Here is a 22278-nt window from a genome sequence, read left to right as displayed (position 1 = left end):
AGAAGTGTTTGCAGGGGGAATTAAAGACAGTGCTTATGCAGACCATATATATTTCATTTTGCATGTAACCCCACTTGACCTGCTGACACACTAACTTATGCAGATAACAGGAAGCAGGGAAAAGGAGATAAAATCTCAAAGGAAATGAAGCAGAGATGTTCTAAGTATACCTTGGAACCCTAAGCTGACCTTTTGGGATATGAATTGGAATATGCCCCACCCTAACTTTTCTATTTAGGTTTAAGAATTCCCTCCCAAGGTTTAAAAAAGTGTCAGATCAAATCCCCACTGGAGTTTTGAAATCAAGTAGGAGTTTCTATATTCCATTGGCATCCTAGTTGGTGATGGAAATTTCATAACCATTATTTAGATACGTTATTTCATATAGGTTTTGGCAAGAATAGATCAACATTATCAAAGAGAATGGGATACTAGACTCTATACCTCTTTTTTTTCTTTCTTTCTTTTTTCTTTTTCTTTTCTTTTCTTTTTTTTTTTTTTTTGAGACAGGGTCTTAATTTTGTCACCCAGTCTGGAGTGTAGTAGTACGATCTCAGCTCACTTCAACCTCTGCCTCCTGGGCTCAAGTGATTCTCCTGTCTCAGCCTCCTGAGTAGCTGGGATTACAGGCACACACCACCATGCCCAGCTAATTTTTGTATTTTTAGTAGAGACAGGGTTTTACCATGTTGGCCAGGCTGGTCTCGAACTCTTGACCTCAAGTGATCTACCCACCTTGGCCTCCCAAAGTGCTAGGATTACAGGCATGAGCCCCTATGCCCAGCTTAGACTCTATACTTGTTTCTTTCTTTCTTTTCTTTCTTTCTTTCTTTCTTTTTTTTTTTTTTTTTTTTTTTTTGAGACAGAGTCTCGCTCTGTCATCCAGGCTGGAGTGCAGGGGCGATGTTGGCTCACTGCAACCTCCGTCTCCCAGGTTCAAGCAATTCTTCTGCCTCAGCCTCCCAAGTAGCTGAGATTACAGATGTGTGCCACCACACCCGGCTAATTTTTTTGTATTTTTAGTAAAGATGGGGTTTCACCACATTGGTCAGACTTGTCTCTGTTGGGAATAACGCTCAAAATTCTAAGGAAATTGAACACTCGAACAAAGGATTCTTAGCAAAGCAATTTTACTTCTGCGCAGAGGGGTGCCTCCTTGGCCAGTTGCCATGAGAGCACACCTCAACAAAGGGGCCTGAGAGCCTTTATTGCTGATGCAAGCCCTGCCCGTGTACCTTTTCCCCATTGGCCAGGGTCGGGTCGTACAATCTAAACTAATCCCAGCTGGCTAAACATTTGATTTTTTTTTTTTTTTTTTTTTTTTTAGATAGGGTGGGCACGTAAAAGAAAGTGGAGAGGAAGGGGAAGGGGTGTCTGTAATGAGCTAGAAAGTTAGTCCTCTTTTCAAATAAGGCAAGGAATGTGAGCTGGTACTGATAACGCCTGGTACTGTGGTGTGCCTGGGCATCTAACAAAGGCAAAAAGGAGAAGGAGAAAAAAAGGGGGGGCGTGCTATGAATTAAATAATAAAAGATTGATCAGATTATTTGAACAGAAACCTCATCATATCCCACATCTTGAACTCCTGACCTCAGATGATTCGCCTGCCTCGGCCTCCCAAAGTGCTGGGATTATAGGTGTGAGCCACCGCGCCCGACCAACTCTATACTTCTAAAGACAATTGTGTTTGCAAACTCAACACAAAGTGTGCTTGGAAGTTCTTCTACTCCATAGAATAAGAATTCATGGCACGGTGACTCCCGCCTGTAATCCCAGCACTTTGGGAGGTTGAGGCAGGTGGATCACCTGAGGTCAGGGGTTTGAGACCAGCCTTGCCAACATGGTGACACCCCGTCTCTATTAAAAATACAGAAATTAGCTGGGCAGTGGTGGCTCATGCCTGTAATCCCAGGTACTTGGGAAGCTGAGGAAGGGGAATTGCTTAAGCTGGAGGTTGTGGTGAGCCAAGATGGTGCTACTGCACTCCAGTCTGGGCACAGAGTGAGACCCTGTCTCAAAAAAAAAAAAAAAAAAAAAAAGCCCTACAGAAAGGAACATCTTTAGTCCTGCACTGTAAAATCCAGGAGGATTAAGCAACTTGTCTGATACCATATTCCTAAGAAGTCATGGCTATTGTGTCTGGCTTCTGGTAGTGATACAACTGTGGGGAGAGCTGGGATGTCTGTTAGACAATGTGTGACCAGGGTGTATAAATGGGTTCAGTGAGAACTTCCTGTTGCCAAGTATTGATCAGAGAGTGCAGCCTTTCTGCCATTTCTGTATCTACTCAACCAGTGTATTTGGGAGGGTGCTGGGAGTGCGATAGGCTTTGGAGGGATGGAGTGGTGACAAAAATGTATTTGAAAAGCATAGAATTTTAAGTATGAACATAGGGAGGGAGAAAATATAGCCTTACCAGTTAGTTCTGCTACATAGAGAGACATTTCTTCTCTTGTGCTATTGGATAAAAGCTTTCTTCAGCAGGTGGATGATTCAATCTAGTGCAAGTATTTGTCTGATTTGAGACAAAAGAAACCTTACTTGGAACATAGTAATGGCTTTCAAACCTTGCTGGACATGACAGTCACCTGGAGAGCTCTCACAAACATTCTTAAACCTAAAATAGAAAACTCAGGTGGGGGTATATCACCAGTGATTCTGATTACTGGGTCTGGGGGATGTTTCCTGACTCTCCAGGTTTTCCTAATGTACAGCCAAGGTTGAAAACTTGGTTTATTGATCTTCAGCTGGAGTGAGTCAGGTTCTTGGCCCAAAGTGTACAGAGTTTTGAAGGCCTGACTTCTGCAAGAGTTGTTCCTCAGAAACGCACGTGACTGATGTCATGTTCAGCTGATGATTTCTAACTATGCATGCGGGGTTTTTCTTATTTTTATTTATTTTTCTAAGAGTGACGAGTCTCAGCAAAAATCATGGGAAAAATAAGATGGTTTTTGCTTTATGGAGGAAATACCGTATATTCTGGGGTGGGGGAGGAAAGGTTACAGAAGTTTATTTTAAATCATACCAATTCCAGCAGTTTAATATGAAATTGGATATATATTCCTATAGGAAAAAATTCTCTAATTAGCTGGAAGCTTTTTAACAAAAGAAAGATACCTAGGCCTGAGGCATATTTACTATAACCAAGAATACTTCTGAGAACTTTCCAAATTCTATATATTCTTTGATAGTTTGTTTTCAGCAGATTCTTAGATCACAAGATTTTTTTTCCCCCTGTGCTGAGGAGGTTCACTTATCTTTTTTTTTTTTTGGAGGTGGGGTCTCGCTCTGTTGCCCAGGCTGGAGTGTAGTGGTGTGATCACAGCGCTTGCTACAGTGTTGACCTTCTGGACTCAAGTGATCCTCACACCTCAGTCTCCCAAGTAGCTAGGACTAGAGGTGTGCACCACCACACCCAGCTAATTTTTATATTTTTTATAGAGATGAAGTTTAACCATCTTTCCCAGGCTGGTCTTGAACTCCTGGCCTCAAGTGATCCACCTGCCTCGGCCTCCCAAAGTGCTGGGATTACAGGCGTGAGCCACTGCGCCTGGCCTCATTTATGTCTTAAATGCTCCTCACTAGTCCTTTTATACGGCTTTCTGACACAGATCCTGGCTGGCACTCTATTTTGTGCTGATCTCTGAGAGCTTACTTATGACAGCTCTGTAGTGGTATGGCACCATCGTGAAGTGTTCCGGTGGGAGGTCTCAGAGCCAGGCCTCATTGAAATGGAATGGAATGGGAAAAGATCTTTCAGATGATTTTGTTGTAATGAGAAAATTGTCCTGTGAAATTTTATTGAATAGGCAGCATTTAGTCATATGTAGTTACATGAGTGTCCTCCTGTGTACCTAGTTTCCTGGTTTGAAAGAACAACGGGAATTCTGACCTCGGAAGGCCTAGCCTCAGACACATCGCTGATTCGTGTTACAGAGGACTTCTTTGACACTGCGTTGGTAAGGATGGGATGGATGCTTCACTGAGCAGATGCCATTGGTAATTGGCAGGAATCTTCAAGTTATTTATAAAACATGGTTTTCTAAATATGTAAGTTTTGTTAAAAGACTGACGTGGCTGGGCGCGATGGCTCACGCCTGTAATCCCAACACTTTGGGAGGCCGAGGTGAGTGGATTTGGGAGGCCGAGGTGAGTGGATCACCTGAAGTCAGGAGGTCGAGACCAGCCTGGCCAACATGGTGAAACCCGTCTCTACTAAAATACAGAAATTTACTGGGTGTGGTGATAGGCGCCTGTAATTTCAGCTATTTGGGAGGCTGAGGCAGGAGAATCACTTGAACCTGGGAGGCGGAGGTTATAGTGAGCCGGGACCACGGGATTGTACTTCAGCCTGGGAAACAAGAGTGAAACTCTGTCTTAAAACAAAACAAAAGACTCTCATGTATTATTATTAGAATATTATTAATATGTGACATAGTAAGAAACTATATAACCAATGTTAAAAATGAGAGGTGATTTATTATCATATATACAAATATATTAGTCACCTGATTGAGAGTGATATGCACATTTTAAGGATGTGATTAAGGCTCAGATAGGCTTTCTCTAAAATTCTTGCCTTCTGTAAAGTCAATGCCTGCCTGTTAGAGACAATTAACACTAATACATTTGTGTTATAGTTTATCATGCTGTTTAAAAATAATATGAGCTTTACTTTTTCTTTCTTTTTGTTAGATTATTTCCAGGAGTAGTAGTGAAGGTAAGTATATTATTGGCTACTAATTGGCTGTTAATTTTTCATTAATAGAATATTCTGGCACAGAGAAAAGAATATTTAAATGATATGTAAAAGTAAAGTAAGTTTAAACATTTTATTTGGATTTATTGACCACCTTATGGTCATCATGGTGTCATTTGGAAATGTATTTCATTGTAGAAAAAAGTCTTGTATTTGTCTGAGAAACATTTTTGTTTAGCTGCTCCTGACATATGGCTAGCTCTGTTCAGGTAATAGAAAGCCACTTTTGTCATTCAAATATGCAAAAATTTAGCTACTACTGATTTAGCTTGAAGCTGATTCAGATGCCTTTCTCTGTCTTTCAAGAGTGTAAAAGGTAAAATTTTAGAAACTTTGGAGGATAGCTTGATTTTGTTCCATTTAACTCAAGTTAAAGGTAGTTATGCTGGGTGTGGTGGCTCATGCCTGTAATTCCAGCACTTTCAGAGGCTGAAGAGGCAGACCTGATTGCATCCAGAAGTTCGACACCAGCCTGGGCAACATAGTGAGACCCCCATCTCTACAAGAAATAAAAAAATTATCGGGGTGTGGTGGCGTGCACCAGTAGTCTCAGCTACTTGGGAGGGTGAGGTGGGAAGATCACTGGAGCCCCAGAGTTTGAGCCTGCAGTGAGTCATGATTGTGCCACTCCACTCCAGCCTGGGTGACAGTGAGATCCTGTCTCAAAAAAAAGTAATTTGACATTTGAATTATGATACCATGGATTCAAAGATGCACTTAAATATTTAAACATTTTGGAAATTGGAGCCATCTTGATATGTCATTTTCCCATGTTACATGTTTTTAGTTTTCTTCTGAAAGGCTATCGTCAACTGACACTATATTCTGCAATGGATGGTATCTGGTAGCTGAGGAAATGCAGTACCAGAAGCTGAAGCATGCACTGGACTTGGTTGACTTTAAAACTTGGTTGACTTGGTTGGTCCTCATAATTCAAGTCAGTGGTTCCAAACATTTTCTTTTTTTTTTTTTTTTTTTTTGTTTTTTTGTTTTTTGAGACGGAGTCTCGCTCTGTCGCCCAGGCTGGAGTGCAGTGGCGCGATCTCGGCTCACTGCAAGCTCCGCCTCCTGGGTTTACGCCATTCTCCTGCCTCAGCCTCCTGAGTAGCTGGGACTACAGGCGCCCGCCACCGCGCCCGGCTAAGTTTTTGTATTTTTAGTAGAGACGTGGTTTCACCGTGGTCTCGATCTCCTGACCTTGTGATCCGCCCGCCTCGGCCTCCCAAATTATGATCATCACAATGGTAGTTACTGCCTTTAAAACTGGTTGATAAAATGCACAGTGGTAAAAAACTACTTTGATTTTTGTAACATTTTAAAATAAACTTGCTTTGTATTAATCCCAACAGTATGTATATACTGCATATTTGAAAAACAATGCATATGTGAGCTATATGTTCACTCTATGGTCATCGCTTGGGGCATTTATGGATTCACATAATGCTATAATGACTTTCATTGCCCCAGTAGAGGAAACATTGTTGTTGTGTGTTAGTCCAATTAGGCCGCCATAACAAAATGCCATCAATTGGGAGGCTAAGCCAACAGACATTTATCTCTGGAGGCTGGGAGTAACAGATTAGGGTACCAGCATGATTGGATTCTGGTGATGGCCTCTTTCTGACTTCTTGCTGTGTGCCTACGTGGTAGGCAGAGACCTGGCTTCTTGCTGTGTGCTTACAAGGTGGACAGAGAGCCAGAGCTCTTTCTTTTTGTTTTCTTTTTCTTTTCTTTTTTTTTTTTTCCCGAGACAGAGTCTCGCACCGTTGCTCAGACTGGAGTGCAGTGGCACGTTCTCAGCTCACTGCAACCTCTGCCTCCCGGTTTCAAGCAATTCTCCTGCCTCAGCCTCCTGAGTAGCTGGCATTACAAGCGTGTGCCACCACGCCTGGCTAATTTTGTATTTTTAGTAGAGGTGGGGTTTCACTATTTTGGCCAGGCTGGTCTTGAACTCCTGACCCCGTGTGATCCAACCACCTTGGCCTTCCAAAGTGCTAGGATTACAGGCATGAGCCACCGCACCTGGACCGAGCTCTTATAAGGGCACTCATCCCATCATGAGGATCCCACACTCGTGACCTCATCTGAACTTCCCTTACCAAAGGCTGCATCTCAAATACCATCACATTGAGGGTTAAGGCTCCAACATATGAATTTTGGGGGGGACACAGTCCCATCTATAGCAATGGCAATCCGTGCTTGGAGCCCACTGTGGTCACCTTAGCAGGACTGGCCTCTCTGCAAGTGACATGTTTTCACGTGTGGCCTTCGACAGTTGTCTTGTGTGAGTTTTATGCCCAGGCTCTGCAGAGTTAATGTCTAATCCTTCTCTCCAAAGTAGAAAGATGTTTTCACTGAATTTCTTCCCACCTCCTTCTGCAGTTGACAACATTAATCACTCCTTCTTTTTTGTTCTGAAACTTATGTCTTCTTATTTATTTTTATGACTCTTTTGTTTGTGTTCTGCTATATGGATTATGGCTTTCTTTCACAGTTTATCCCTCTCCACTGATTTGAATGACTTATGTCCTAGTTTTGTTTTACTGTTAGTTACCCTTAATTTAATCACATCAAAAGGATGGTACCTTATTTCTTCTTCTTTGTATATGACAATAAATTTAATGTGTTAAAGAAATGTAAGAGTATTAGCCTGTGGGAGGGACGTGGTCAGAGCTTTTCATCGTTTGAAGATGTCTTTCTGGCTTTTATACAATATTACTGTCACTTTGCATGCTGTGCCCCTTACAATCCTGTTGCATTATCTTCTGATATTAAGGGTTGAAAGCACGTTTATTTTACATGGTTCTTGGTGACTTATTTTGAATCCAAATGTTACTTTAGCTCAGGAAAATTTGTTCTTTGATACTTTTATTACAGCAGAGTTTCTCAATTTTGGCAATATAGATATTTTGGACTGGGTAGTCCTTTGTCCTGGGTGCTATCCCGCACATCAAAGGGTGTTTGGCGGCATCCCTGTCCTCTACCCTCTAGATGCCAACAGCATCCATCCCCAAGTCATGACAACCAAAAACATCTCCACACATCCCCCGTGGGGCAAAATCATCTGTAGTCATCAACTACTGAGGTAGAGTGCTTTGGGTGTATTTAACAGAATATCTAGCTCAAATAGGCTTAAATGATAAAGACAACTTACTGGCTGAAGGGACTGAAGAGTCCAGAGGTGGGCAGTTTGGAAATAGAGTGGCTCCACTCCATTTCTCTATAGCCCTTTCAGTTCTGCCTTTCTCGGAGTCTAGTCTTTGCTCTCAAGGTGGTTTCCCTTGTTGGTTGCAACGAGAACTTTGTGCTTCCTGGTTCACATCTGGGGGAGAAAGGTTCCCTTTCCTCAACCAGCAAAGAAAAGCCCTAGCTTTGCTCTGATTGGGTGCCCTGCCCTCCAGATGAACCAGTCACTATGAAAAGATAAATGGGCCACCTCTGCCTAGTTTAAGCCAGTTCGGATTTACCCCTGGAACTGATCGGTCTCACCCAAATAGCACAACTGCTCCATAACAGAGGAATGGGGAAGGATGGTGGAGAGACCACCAAAAAGTCCATTACATTTACTTTCTGTTCCCTCTTTGTAAGATTATCTGTCACATCTTTGTTTTTATCTTCATGTGCATCTTTTCCTCACTCATTTTTCCCCCTGCATTTTGACAGCAGTTCTCAAGTTCTTCTTAGAAGAAGAATTACCTGGCTTGAAATATCAATATTGCCAAAGTTGAGAAAGTCTACTGTAATAAAAGTATCAAAGAATTAATTTTCCTGAGATAAAGTAAGATTTAGTTTCAAAATAAGTCACCAAGAACCATGTAAAATAAACGCGTATATGAATATGTGCACCTGCTCACAACCCTTGATACCAGAAGACAAAGCAACAGGATTGTAAGGGGCACAGGCTGCAAAGTGAGTTATATTGTAGAAAACCTAGAAAGGCACCCTCAGTGAAAGGCTCTGACCGTGTGTAGGAGTCATTTTCTTACTCTTTCAAACATAAAATTGAGTCTTTGAAATTATCCTTTCAGGGAAAATTCAGATGTTGGATTCCTTCCTACTTAGCTTAGGATTCCTGGTGACAGAAAAGACTGTAGATCATTTGATTCGACAGGAGGTAAGTTGCAAATAACAAAATAGATACCAGCGGCTCCAGAAACCTTGGAGAAGATCGTACATAGGTCTCTGTTTTGTTTCTTCTCCATGAATGTCTTCTCAATTCCCAAAAGGGCTTGAAGACTTTTAACTGCATTTTGGACGCTGTCCCTCGGGAAGAAAGAAAAAAATTCCCTTTGTCAGAACGCATGTGTCAGCTTATGTAAGTGACTTTGTGTAAGTTACGTGCTGTAGTAAGGGTAAAACCTCTCATGACTGTACGGCTTCAGTCTGTGTTCTGCTTAGACCTGATTGCGTCCTTTCTCTCTTCGGTAAATGCTTTGTGCACCTGTTATGAGTCAGGCACCATGCTAGGTGATAAAGAGGCTGAGGTAAAAAGAAGACATTGCAGCCGGGCGCGGTAGCTCATGCCTGTAATCCCAGCACTTTGGGAAATCAAGGCAGGCAGATCACAAGGTCAGGAGATCCAGACCATCCTGGCTAACATGGTGAAACCCCATCTCGGCCGGGCGCGGTGGCTCAGGCCTGTAATCCCAGCACTTTGGGAGACCGAGGCGGGTGGATCATGAGGTCAGGAGATCCAGATCATCCTGGCTAACACGGTGAAACCCCGTCTCCACTAAAAATAAAAAAAATTAGCCGGGCATGGTGGCGGGCGCCTGTAGTCCCAGCTACTTGGCAGGCTGAGGCAGGAGAATGGCGTGAACCCAGGAGGCGGAGCTTGCCATGAGCCAAGATCATGCCACTGCGCTCCAGCCTGAGGGCAACAGAGCGAGACTCCGTCTCAAAAAAAAAAAAAAAAAAGAAACCCCATCTCCACCAAAAATACAAAAAATTAGCTGGGCATGGTGGCACGCACCTATAGTCCCAGCTATTCGGGAGGCTGAGGTAGGAGAATCACTTGAACCCGGGAGGTGGAGGTTGCAGTGAGCCGAAATTGCAGCACTGCACTGCAGCCTGGGCCACGGAGCGAGACTCTGTCTCAAAAAAAAAAAAAAAAAAAAAAAAAAAAAAAAAAAAAAATTGCTAGATTTTTCCTTTTTAATAATTATGAAGTTTTTTTTTTCTTTTTGCATCAACATTGATGCAAAATGCTTTCTCAGGCTCTAGTTTTTCATTGTAAATGTGAACTAAATTCGTGACTCAGGGGAGAATGTTAAGAGTATAGACCATAGAGCCTGCTTGGTTTCAAATCTGAGTTTTGCCAGTTTTGCCCGTTGTCTATGAGCACAGCCCTGACTTCATCATACCTCAGTTTGTTTGCCTGTAAAATGAAGTCAAAGTAATACCTACTTGATAGAATTATTGTAAAGGTTAAATCAAGCAATCCATGTAAAGTGATTAGCACATTATCTGCTAAAGAAGAAGTGCCCCAAGGTAGCTACACTAATGTGAGATGGAATTTTGATTGCTTTTCACGTGATGGATATTTTGTTTTTTGGTGACCCAAAGCCACTGTTGCATAGTTCTTGGGATGTGAGATTTGGAGGTAAGGTTGTAATGTGTGACCATAGAAACAACAAAACCAGCACCCTGTTTTGAAGTTGGAACCGGAACCTGTGACTGCGCTAACCACCAGCCAGCATGAGGACATCATTGTGGCACATTATTTACGTGGTGTGTGGCCACAGTGTGGGGCCTGAAATAGGTGATTTGTGAGCATGAAACTCACTGTCATCGTGGTTGTCCATTTAGTCTTTGCAGGATATAGTTTTTACACTGAATTTTTCCTAAACACATTTTTATTTAATACATTAGTGAAATCACTACTCTTAGTGGTGTATTTAGATTTGGGGAGCAGCTGATCTCATGTTTTCTCCTAAGTTTTCAAACTAATCTTTGAACACACTACCTTATTGTCTGTGTGTTCTAGAAAGTCTGGAGTGTTCTGGACTTCAAAGGTAAAACCTGCAATATAAAATTAAGCAGAATTAATTTTGCTCAGTGGTACTGTTTCCTGGTTTCTATTTAATAGTAACAAGTCGATCTACTTCTTACAAGGTTTCTCAACAAATCTATTCTTTAAAATGGGAGTTATTTCAGGCATTAAAAGATCGACTTGGCCGGGCATGGTGGCTCACACCTGTAATCCCAGCACTTTGGGAGGCTGAGGTGGGTGGATCACTTGAGGTCAGGAGTTCGAGACCAGCTTGACCAACATGGTGAAGCCTCGTCTCTATTAAAAATAGAAAGCATTAGCTGGGTGTGGCGGGCACCTGTAATGCCAGCTACTTGGAAGGCTGAGACAGAATTGCTTGACCCTGGGAGGCAGAGGTTGCAGTGAGTCAAGATCGTGCTGCTGCACTCCAGCCTGGGTGACAAAGCCAGACTCAGTCTCAAAAAAAAAAAAAAAAAGATCAACTCACACTTGTTAGCATTTATTTGAAATTCTGAGTGAATAATGTACAATTCGAGAGTTTGCATTAGTTTTAATAATGTAATAGCTTAATCCTATTACATCTCTAAATTAATTTGTTTTTTGTTTTGTTTTGTTTTTTAAGATGGAGTTTCACTCTTATTGCCCAGGCTGGAGTGCAATGGCACGCTCTCAGCTCACTGCAACCTCCGCCTCCTGGGTTCAAGCGATTCTCCTGCCTCATCCTCCCGAGTAGCTGGGAATACAGGCATGTGCCACCATATCCGGCTAATTTTGTGTTTTTAGTACACATGGAGTTTCTCCATGTTGGTCAGGCTGGTCTCGAACTCCCAACCTCAGGTGATCTGTGCATCTAGGCCTCCCAAAATTCTTGGATTACAGGCATGAGCCACCGTGCTCAGCCTAAATTAGTTTTTAAAATCAGATCAAGCAGCTCATAGGAAAGAATCACTGTCTGTATCATTTCCTGCAGGTATCAAACTGTGTAAAAGGACATATGCCCTCACAGGTTGGTGCGGTGATTATAAAACTCCGGAATGAATTTGATGAACCCTTAGAGATCATCAAATGGAATTCACTTTACAAGAGGGAAAATAGAACCTCAGAGTGTATATAGTAGTTCTAGCTTCTTAAAAAATAACATCTAGGTCATTAATATATAAACTTGAGAAGGTTTTTCCATAAATATGTATTATTGACATTAAGGAAATTCTGATGCTGAATTTGAAATAGTTTCAGAAACATATTTTGGTTTTAAAGTTTAATGCCAGTATAGTAAAGTTTCACCTCTTGATGTTCACTTCAGTTAAATGTGCTTTATCTAAATGTTTCAGGAAAGACCTTGCAAGGACACTCTGGACTGTGGGTGGTAAGAAATTTTAGAATTTTCAGTATTAGAATATTAAATATTGGACACTGGGGGTTTTATGAGCATCTTGGGACCATGGGGAATAAATTATGGTTAAATTGAAGATAGGAATTAGGGTTTTATTTGAAATTTACTTTGAGAGATTTTAGCATGCTGAAAACTGTAAAGAATAATTCGTGAATACTCGTTTACTACCAGCCAGCTTCGCCAAAATTTAGCATTTTACCACATTAGCTTCAAGTCTGTTTTTAAAGAAAAAAAAAAAAAGGTGTCATGGATAAAGTCCCCTGTGTCCATGTTCCTCATCCCATTTCCTTCTCCTGGACTCAGATTTGTTTTTCATTCCCAAGCATATTTTTCTGTTTTTACTCTGTAGATCCCTAAACAACGTGCATTATCATTTTGTAGATTTTAAAAGCATCCCATAAATGCCATTCCTTGGGCTACAACTCCCTTTTTACCCTTAGAACTGTTTGTAATTTAAACATGTTACTACATGTAGTTTTAGTTTATTCGCTGTGAAATACTACAAGTTATTTTGGGATTTTATTTTGTAGTAGAAACTTTTTTTTTTTTTTTTTAAATGGAATTTTGCTCTTATTGCCCAGGCTGGAGTACAACGGCATGATCTTGGCTCACTGCAACCTCCGCCTCCTGGGTTCAAGCGATTCTCCTGCCTCAGCCTCCTGAATAGCTGGGACTACAGGCATGTACCACCACGCCCAGCTAATTTTTGTATTTTTAGTAGAGATGGGGTTTCACCACGTTGGCCAGGCTAGTCTCGAACTCCCGACCTCAGGTGATCTGCCTGCCTTGGCCTCCCAAAGTGCTGGGATTACAGTCATGAGCCACCACGCCTGGCCAGTAGAAACATTTTTAAGGCTGTTTGATGATTTGCTTTGGATGAGTATTTTAATATATCTAAAATATAATACCCATAAATATTATTTATTTAAAAATTGTTATATACCAACCTCTTATTTAGATTTTTATTTTATTTCTTAAATACTGAATTTACATGATTTTGGCAAGGTGTGGTGGCTCATGCCTACAATCCCGGCACTTTGGGAGGCCGAGGTGGGCAGATCGCTTGAACCCAGAAGTTCAAGACCAGCCTGGCCAACATGGCAAAACCTTATCTCTACTGAAAATATAAAGATTAGCAAGGCATGGTGACACATGCCTGTAATCCCAGCTTCTTGGGAGGCTGAGGCAGGAGAATCACTTGAATCCAGGAGGCGAAGATTGCAGTGAGTTGAGATCGGGTCACTGTACTCCAGCCACCACTGCACTCCAGGGTGACAAAGTAAGACTATCTCAAAAAAAAAAAAAGAATTTAAATGATTCTGATTACTCCAGGATGCATCTTGCCGTGGTAACTAAGACGTAATGCTAGGCTTCTCAGATGGAGTTTCTTAGAGCAAGTGCTAGCTCTGGAACTTGTTTTTTCTTTTGCTTTGTGCCCAGAATTATCTGTGTCTACCATGTTTTTAATCTCTAGATTATGACCAGCAGGTTGCTATTTCTGAAGCGCTGTGTAGACTGACGATTAGAAATTCAAGGGAGGAACTTGTCCATAAATGGTTTGATGATGAAGTCATTGCCGAAGGTTTCAAAGAAATTAAGGATCGAGAATTTGAGACGGTGAGATTCCTGGTCATGCGAATTTCTGTTTAGCCAATATTTATTAAGCATCCTCTGAGAACTTTCCTGTGTGTTGGGCTTACAGGAGGATTTTTTTTTTGGCTTAAGTGTGATTACACTGCCATTCTTAAACTTGTATCCCACTTAGGAGAAACAATTTGAAGGCAATATGAACAGAATATTGTGAGCTAGATATAGGGATACAGATAGGACTTTTTCTTTTCTTTTTTTTTTTCTTTCTTTTTTTTTTTTTTTTTTTAAGACAGAATCTCATGCTATTGCCCAGGCTGGAGTATAGTGGCACAATCTCAGCTCACTGCAACCTCTGCCTCCTGGGTTCAAGTGATGCTCCTGCCTCAGCTTCCCAAGTAGCTGGGATTACAGGTGCCTGCCACCACGCCTGGCTAATTTTTTATTTTTAGTAGAGACCAGGTTTAGCCATGTTGGCCAGTCTTATCTTGAACTCCTGACCTCAGGTGATCTGCCCACCTTGGCCTCCCAGAGTGCTGGAGTTACAGTTGTGAGCCACCGTGTCTGTCCAGGACTTCTTTATAGGAGACAGAACTAGGTAAATTTGATGGATTCAGTTAAAAAAATTGTCTTGGAAGGGTGAGCAATTTTCAATGAACCTTGAACGGTAGGGAGAATTGAAGAAGAAAGCAGAGCATTTTTGCCTTGCAGAAGGCAGCTGCTGTGATGGCAGGAGGCTGAAATGGACATGGCCTGGCAGAGGAGTATTATGGGGTGGCTGTGTTCTGAGCCATCCAACCTGTACAATTTGGAGAAACAATACTTTTTAGGGTCTTCTCTGCAACCTGAGCTTCCTGTGATTATGTTCACGAAAGCCACACAAAAACAGCTTATGACTTTGTTGTGTATTCACCTTCATCTTAAAATAGCTAAAACATTTTCCCTCTTCTTTTAAAAAGTTTTTAAAATGAGGGTTAGACTCCTGTAGGAAAAGGTAAAATTCTTAATAACAGTACTCATGTTGACAAAACCTTTCTGGTCAAAATTCCCATGTAATCAGGATTTTTATTAAACATGGACCTTTATATTTCCTCAGACTCTGAACCTACTGTCATATACTGCATATAGTAATTATTTAGCCAGGATTCAGTATAATCTCAGTGGAAAGACCATGAGCTTTGGGTCTATCCCAAACTGGGTTGAACCTAGAGTTTGAGTCCCACCTCTCCAATTTATGGGATGTATGCATTTTGGCAAGGTAGTTGACTTGTGAAGCCTGAGTGACCTCATCTGTAAAATGAGACTAAAGCCCACCTCAGTCTTGAGAATTCAATGAGAGAAACTGAAAGGTCCAGGGCTATTGTAGGCACTCATGTGTTAATTTCCTTTCTGCTCTTTGTCATTTCTCATTTGCAGGAAAATTTGATGAAAAGAGAGAAATGTAATTATATTGTTTCCAAAATCATTTCCTTCCCCAGAGCTATCAGTTTCTCAATTGAATTGTGTATGTGTTTTTTTTTTGAGGCAGAGTTTTGCTCTTGTTGCCCAGGCTGGAGTGCAAAGGTGCGATCTCGGCTCACCACAACCTCCACCTCCTGGGTTCAAGCGATTCTCCTGCCTCAGCCTCCCGAGTAGCTGGGATTACAGGCATGTGCCACCACTCCCGGCTAATTTTGTATTTTTAGTAGAGGTGGGGTTTCTCCATGTTAGTCAGGCTGGTCTCCAACTCCCAACCTCAGATGATCTGCCTGCCTCAGCCTCCCAAAGTGCTGGGATTACAGATGAGAGCCACCGCACCCAGCCCGAATTGCTTTTTTACATGAAAGGCTTACACTGCTGATGTCTAATTACCGCTGAATGGTAGATCAGGAGCATAAGGAGTGTTGACTACAATAGCCAATCCTTGCTAACAAAAGGGAACAAAATCTTGGATCTGTGTCTTTGTTTTTAGAATGTGGGGCAACAAATTTCTTCCTGAGAGCTGTTGGTTAGGTAAACTCTAATAATAGTCTTTGTTCTTAGAACATATGCTAGGAGAAGAGAGTGAGATAGAGAACTCCCAAAAAGGAAAATTGGCCATAGATAATACACCCAGATCAACCCAAAGTTGATAAATTTTATAGGTTTGTGGTTGGTTTGTGCTGTGCAGGTGTTAGGGAGGTGGATGCCCAATGGGTTGATCAAATATTGTAACCTAGGTCATCAGTAAGATGTATTTCTCTTGCTTACACTTCTGATCCAGTGAAACATAACCAGGCATTTAACTTTTGGAGACCTAAGTATTCCTCAGCTGAAAATCTAATGGCTGCAGGGAGCAAAGGTTCCTTCTAGAAACATGATCCCGGAGCCTCCTCTTTGTGGCATGAAGTATTGTTAACATATAATAACGAATCCTTATAAAGCCTCATTGATGTTACTGCATCCTGGTCATTTAGAAGCAACACTGGCCTCTGTTTGCTAAGATAGTATTGACCAAGACATCTTGATTTTTTTTTAATAAAAGAGTTTATATCATTTGCTTTGAAGGACAGTAGACGTTTTCTCAATCACCTAAACGACAGACTCGGTGACCAAAGAAGGTAAGTTGTGTCTCTGAGCATTATTGACTAGTTGTGTTCTGAAAATGTCTAATGTTTTAAAAGAGCAGTTTAGGATCTGTTTCATTTTGGGAGAGAATATTGGGTACATCTTTACAGAACATATTGAGTTGTCCATTGAGTAGAAACCTGAGAAGATCAGACCCTTTCTGCCTAGTGGCTTGTTGGAGTGTGTTTAAAAATTATCTCTATCAGTTTTATTAAATTTGTGACTTGGGGTATTTTAAAATAATACATTCTTTAAAGAGTTCATAGATTTTATTAAAAACAATTTCCTGACTTGAAGTTGCTGGAGTTAGTTGTATCATGAACAGTTAAGTCCTTGGTCAGACAATATTTGCTAAATTCACTCCTTTTGTTTGGGAATCTGGCTGAGTAACTGGGTTGAGATATAGTACTAGTAAACCTGGTTTACTGACTGCCAGATGGAGATTTGAAATCTACCCATAGTAAGTCTCCATTTGCAGACTTAACCCCCTTATCGTACTCTGTACGAGGAGACTTAATGCATACTCTAGTTATACGTGCTTGTTGCGGAACGTCTGTAGACGTATTTAAGGTTCATTCATATTTTATTTTTTAATTGTGAGATGTTTTGCAGGGTGTATTCATTTCCGTGTGTTGCTGCTTTTGCTGATGAGCATGAGGTATGTTCATCTCTCTTGGAGGTCTGAGGGTGGTGTGCAGTGAAACCAGGAGTTAGGTTTATATGGTTAGGTCAAACTTTTGTTCTCATAACTCAAAAGGGCTTTTTAAAAAAGGATGCCAACTTCTCCTAATGACCTAAATTCTCAAACTGATCATACCATACCCTAACCAGAATGCATTACCAGTAAGTTTAAGGGCTCTACTATTACTATGGGAAAAAGGAATTTTAGGGTCTGTACTGTGTACATGAGGACAGTTACAGGAAGCTTGCCTCATTTTACCCTGTTCATGGGTAACCTAATTCATGCCTAGACTGGGGTAAAAAGAATGATTTCCTTGCTTCTCTCCTTCCATCTTATGCCCCACCCCCTTATTCTCAACCACTGGGGCCACTGTCCTTTCTCTCTCTCTCATTCTGCCTTGCACTTTATAGTCCAAGGTTGACCAGTTTCTTCCCTACCCCCCATTTGGTTTCTAGAGGAACAAGGTCCTTCATATAAAAGGGCCGCAACCTACAGCATCTCAGTTTCAGGCTAAAATATTTAGAGGTCTTGGAACCTTGACTTTGTTTGAGTGTCCTGGACCCTGTCTTCAGAATGTCCTCATTCATCATTTCTTTGTTTTGGGTTCAGAGTCCCCTTCTTGGCCTCTCTGAGCTAAACTTGCAACTCATGGCTACACTACACATTCCTTCTCTCTAGAACTGAGTCTGGTAGGCTGATTCTGTTTATTTTCCCTCCGGTTGTCTGACGATTCTGCTCTGTTTGGTTTTTCTTCTTTCTGCGACATCCAAATTTCCATTCCCTTCCATCAGGGCCCTTACCCTGACCCTTACACTGGCTTCCAGGAACATGTATTGTGGGTGAAAGCCCTCATTCACCTCTGTAGCTGTTAAAAGGTAGACAGGTACTATAGAAAGGAAAGATGTCCAAGAAATACAACGTATTGGAAAATTGGATTGTAGAATAGTAAGTCTAGTGTTTTATCTATTGTTGGGGAATAAAATCTTTCTATATACTTCTTTTTTTTTTTTTTTTTTTTTTTTTGAGAGGGAGTCTGGCTCTGTCGCCCAGGCTGGAGTGCAGTGGCCGGATCTCAGCTCACTGCAAGCTCCGCCTCCCGGGTTTACGCCATTCTCCTGCCTCAGCCTCCCGAGTAGCTGGGACTACAGGCGCCCGCCACCTCGCCCGGCCAGTTTTTTTTTGTATTTTTTAGTAGAGATGGGGTTTCACCGTGTTAGCCAGGATGGTCTTGATCTCCTGACCTCGTGATCCGCCCGTCTCGGCCTCCCAAAGTGCTGGGATTACAGGCTTGAGCCACCGCGCCCGGCCTTTTTTTTTTTTTTTTTTTTTGAGACGGAGTCTCGCTCTGTCGCCCAGGCTGGAGTGCCGTCATGTGATCTCAGATCACTGCAAGCTCTGCCTCCCGGGTTCACACCATTCTCCTGACTCAGCCTCCTGAGTAGCTGGGACTACAGGCGCCTGCCACCATGCCTGGCTAATTTTTTTGTATTTTTAGTAGAGACGGGGTTTCACTGTGTTAGCCAGGATGGTCTCAATCTTCTGACCTTGTGATCCACCTGCGTCAGCCTCCCAAAGTGCTGGGATTACAGGCGAGAGCCACTGTGCCTAGCCTATACTTGTTGATGTATGTCTAGGAAACATCTGGAAGGAAACAAAGGCATTGTTAATGGTGCCTATGGAAAGGTACTTACGAAAAGCTGAGGGGCAGAGAAGATGTTTACTGTTTCTATAAACACCATACTGTTAGAATCTTTCTTCCCCTGTTTTAACTATAAACATCTATTTATTTTAGCATCATTAAAATGAAGGAAATTTGAAGTCTTCATGTTTTAGCTCTACTCTAATGGAAGATAGATGGCAAATCACTCATGTTTGGTTACAGTATCTCCTTCTCTGGAAGTTTCCATCCATATGCAGTGTGGATTGTTACTGATTCAACATAGAACTGTTTTCTCTGTGATTTTCATTAGAAAAAAATTGTGTAGCTAGAATCATGTGACATATTTAAATATCTATTAAATATGCTACGGATAGTGGGATTTTTGGAGGGGTGAGGAGAAATGGCCAAGTTCCATAAAACTGAGATCCTTCTGTTTTGCCCAAAAGAGTCAGTCAATAAAGAGAGGCCCTATAATGCTAGGAGAATGCTGTTCCAGGAAAAGCACAAATTCTGTTTTCAAGGGAATAATGTTTATCTGACCCTATAGCATGATTTTTATGTGTATAATTCATGCTGAAATGATCTCTTACAGATGAGAAAACCAGCGGATGAAAAATTAGAGAAATTTTGGATCGACTTCAACCTGGGAAGTCAGAGTGTCACTTTTTATATAGACAATGCTGAGGTAATGATTCTTGGTTAGAACTAAGCCTTTAGAGATCATTTTTATGGAAGTATATGTTTTGCGCTCATGAATTTCACTTGTTTATTTTCCCAAGAATACTCTATGGGACTCAGTGACACTTCCGAAGGAAGCAGTGATGAATTTCGGCATAATAGGTAATATGATACATTTAAACAACCCCCGTCCATTTCCAAGTATTATTTCTGTTGTATTTGCAGTGCATATTTATTTATACATACTGTATATTGATTTTTATTATATTCTAGGGTATATTTTGATCGTGCCTTGGGGTAGGAAGGCTGTGTGGTATGATGGAAGGTGTGCTGTCACAGGTTTGTGACTTCTGTGCTTTGTGACCTTGGGATTAAATTATTTGTCTAGTTTTTTCTTTTTAAAAATGTTTGTAGATCCTCACAAAATTAAAAGTAGAACTACCATATGATCCAGCAATCAGTTAACAATGCTTTTCCCCAAAGTACTGCTTTGGTTTGAAAGAGTCTGATGGGGAGAGGAGAACATGTCATCCTAGGTTCCTCTCTTGATAAACCTAGAAGATCAGGTAGTAAACTGTGGATAGTAAGGAAGACATCTAGCAAGAAGGAACATGGCTGTCAGGAAATGTAGGTGCCTGCCCCCTCTATGGAGATGGATCATCAGGCTGTTTTGTAATTATTGGTTAGGATCAAGGGCTTTGCAGATCAGAGATTTTGATTTGCATTCCCCTGATCATTAGTGATGTTGAACATTTTTGCATGTTTGTTGGCCATTTGTATATCTTCTTTTGAGACTTGTCTATTCATGTCCTTAGCCCACTTTTGGATGGGATTTTTTTTTTCTTGCTGAATTGAGTTCGTTGTAAATTCTGGATATTAGTCCTTTGTCGGATGTATAGATTTCTAAGGTTTTCGCCCACTCTGTGGGATGTCTATTTACTCTGCTGACTGTTCCTTTTGTCATGCAAAAGATCTTTAGTTTAATTAACTCCTAGCTATTTATCTTTGTTTTTATTGCATTTGTTTTTGGGTCATGAAATCCTTGCCTAAGCCAATGTCTAGAAGGGTTTTTCCAATGTTATCTTCTAGAGTGTTTTTTTTTTTTTTTTTTTTTGAAGTGGAGTTTTGCTGTTGTTGCCCAGGCTGGAGTGCAATGGCGCGATCTCGGCTCACCACAAACTCCACCTCCCGGGTTCAAGCGATTCTTCTGCCTTGGCTTCCCGAGTGCTGGGATTACAGGCATGCGCCACCATGCCTGGCTAATTTTTTTGTATTTTTAATAGAGATGGGGTTTCTCCCTCTAGGTCAGGCTGGTCTTGAACTCCTGATCTCAGGTGATCTGTCCACCTTGGCCTCCCAAAGTGCTGGGATTACAGGTGTGAGCCACCGTGCCCGGCCTATCTTCTAGAATTTTTATAGTTTCAGGTCTTAGATTTAAGTCCTTCATCCGTCTTGAGTTGATTTTTGTATCAGGTGAGGGATGAGGATCCAGTTTCATTCTCGTACATGTGGCTTGCCAATTATCACAGCACCATTTTGTTGAAAAGGGTGTCCTTTCCCTACTTTATGTTTTTGTTTGCTTTGTCAAAGATCAGTTGGCTGTATGTATTTGGGTTTATTTCTGGGTTCTCTATTCTGTTCCATTGGTCTATGTGCCTATTTTTATACCAGTACCATACTGTTTTTGTGACTATGGCCTTATAATATAGTTTGAAATCAGGTAATGTGATGCCTCCAGATTTGTTCTTTTTGCTTAGTCTTGCTTTGGCTATGTGGGCTCTTTTTTGGTTCCATATGAATTTTGGGATTGTTTTTTCTAATTCTGTGAAGAATGATGGTGATATTTTTCTGGGAATTGAATTGAACATGTAGATTCCTTTTGGGAGTATGGTCATTTTCACAATATTGATTTTATGCATCCATGAGCATGGGATGTGTTTCCATTTGTTTGTGTTGTCTATGATTTCTTTCAGCAGTGTTTTGTAGTTCTTCTTGTAGAGATCTTTCCCCTCCTTGGTTAGGTATATACCTAAGTTTTATTTATTTATTTATTTATTTTGGAGATGGAGTCTCACTCTGTCACCCAGGCTGGAGTGATTTCAGTGGCGTGATCTCAGCTCACTGCAACCTCTGCCTCCTGGGTTCAAGCAATTCTCCTGTTTCAGCCTCCTGAGTAGATGGGATTACAGGTGCTCACCACCACACCCAGCTAATTTTGTATTTTTAGTTGAGACGGGATTTCACCATGTTAGCCAGGCTGATCTCAAACTCCTGACCTCAGGTGATCCGCCCACCTCAGCGTCCCAAAGCGCTGGGATTACAGGCATGAGCCACTGCACCCGGCCCATCCCTAAGTTATTTTATTTTATTTTTGCATCTATGATAAAAGGGTTTGAGTTCTTGATTTGATTCTCAGCTTGGTTGCTGTTGGTGTATAGAAGAGCAACTGATTTGTGCACATTAATTTTTTATCTGAAAACTTTACTGAATTATTTGATGAGTTCAAGGAGCTTTCTGGAGGAATCTTTAGAGTTTTCTAGGTATACAATCATTATCATCAGCAAACAGAGACAATTTGACTTCCTCTTTACCAATTTGGATGCCCTTTATTTCTGTCTCTTGTCTGATTGCTCTGGCTAGCACTTCCAGTACTATGTTGAAAAGGAGTGGTGAGAATGAGCGTCCTTGTTTTGTTCTGGTTCTCAGAGGGAATGCTTTCAACTTTTCCCCGTTCAGTATTATGCTGGCTGTGGGTTTGTCATAGATGGCTTTTATTCCACTGAGGTATGTCCCTTGTATGCCGATTTTGCTGAGAGTTTTAATCAGAAAGGATGCTGGATTTTGTTGAATGCTTTTTCTGCATCTGTTGAGATGATCATGTGATTTTTGTTTTTTTTGTTTTTTTTGTTTTTTTGTTTGAGACGGAGTCTCGCTGTGTCAC

The 22278-nt window shown here is 41.3% G+C and overlaps 1 protein-coding gene across 4 annotated transcripts in view; it reads left to right on the top strand.

The window, feature by feature from the left end:
• The window catches only part of LOC105482418 (synaptonemal complex protein 2 like), an 86177-nt gene that overhangs the window by 8111 nt on the left and 55788 nt on the right, over positions 1-22278 (top strand). For 3 of the 4 annotated variants that reach the window (XM_011742510.3, XM_071097620.1, XM_024793013.2), the window contains 10 exons: positions 3859-3959; positions 4696-4720; positions 8788-8873; positions 8986-9074; positions 12083-12117; positions 13619-13761; positions 16258-16310; positions 16930-16975; positions 19252-19344; positions 19439-19499. In XM_011742510.3, the coding sequence (XP_011740812.2) occupies positions 3859-3959; positions 4696-4720; positions 8788-8873; positions 8986-9074; positions 12083-12117; positions 13619-13761; positions 16258-16310; positions 16930-16975; positions 19252-19344; positions 19439-19499 (732 nt within the window). Of the gene's footprint in view, positions 1-3564; positions 3960-4695; positions 4721-8787; positions 8874-8985; positions 9075-12082; positions 12118-13618; positions 13762-16257; positions 16311-16929; positions 16976-19251; positions 19345-19438; positions 19500-22278 lie in introns of those variants that run through there. The other variant, XM_024793012.2, reaches the window with a different exon arrangement.

This window comes from Macaca nemestrina, chromosome 5 (assembly GCF_043159975.1).
Source record: "Macaca nemestrina isolate mMacNem1 chromosome 5, mMacNem.hap1, whole genome shotgun sequence".
Lineage (NCBI taxonomy): Eukaryota > Metazoa > Chordata > Mammalia > Primates > Cercopithecidae > Macaca > Macaca nemestrina.
This window is presented reverse-complemented; position numbering and strand designations above follow the sequence as displayed.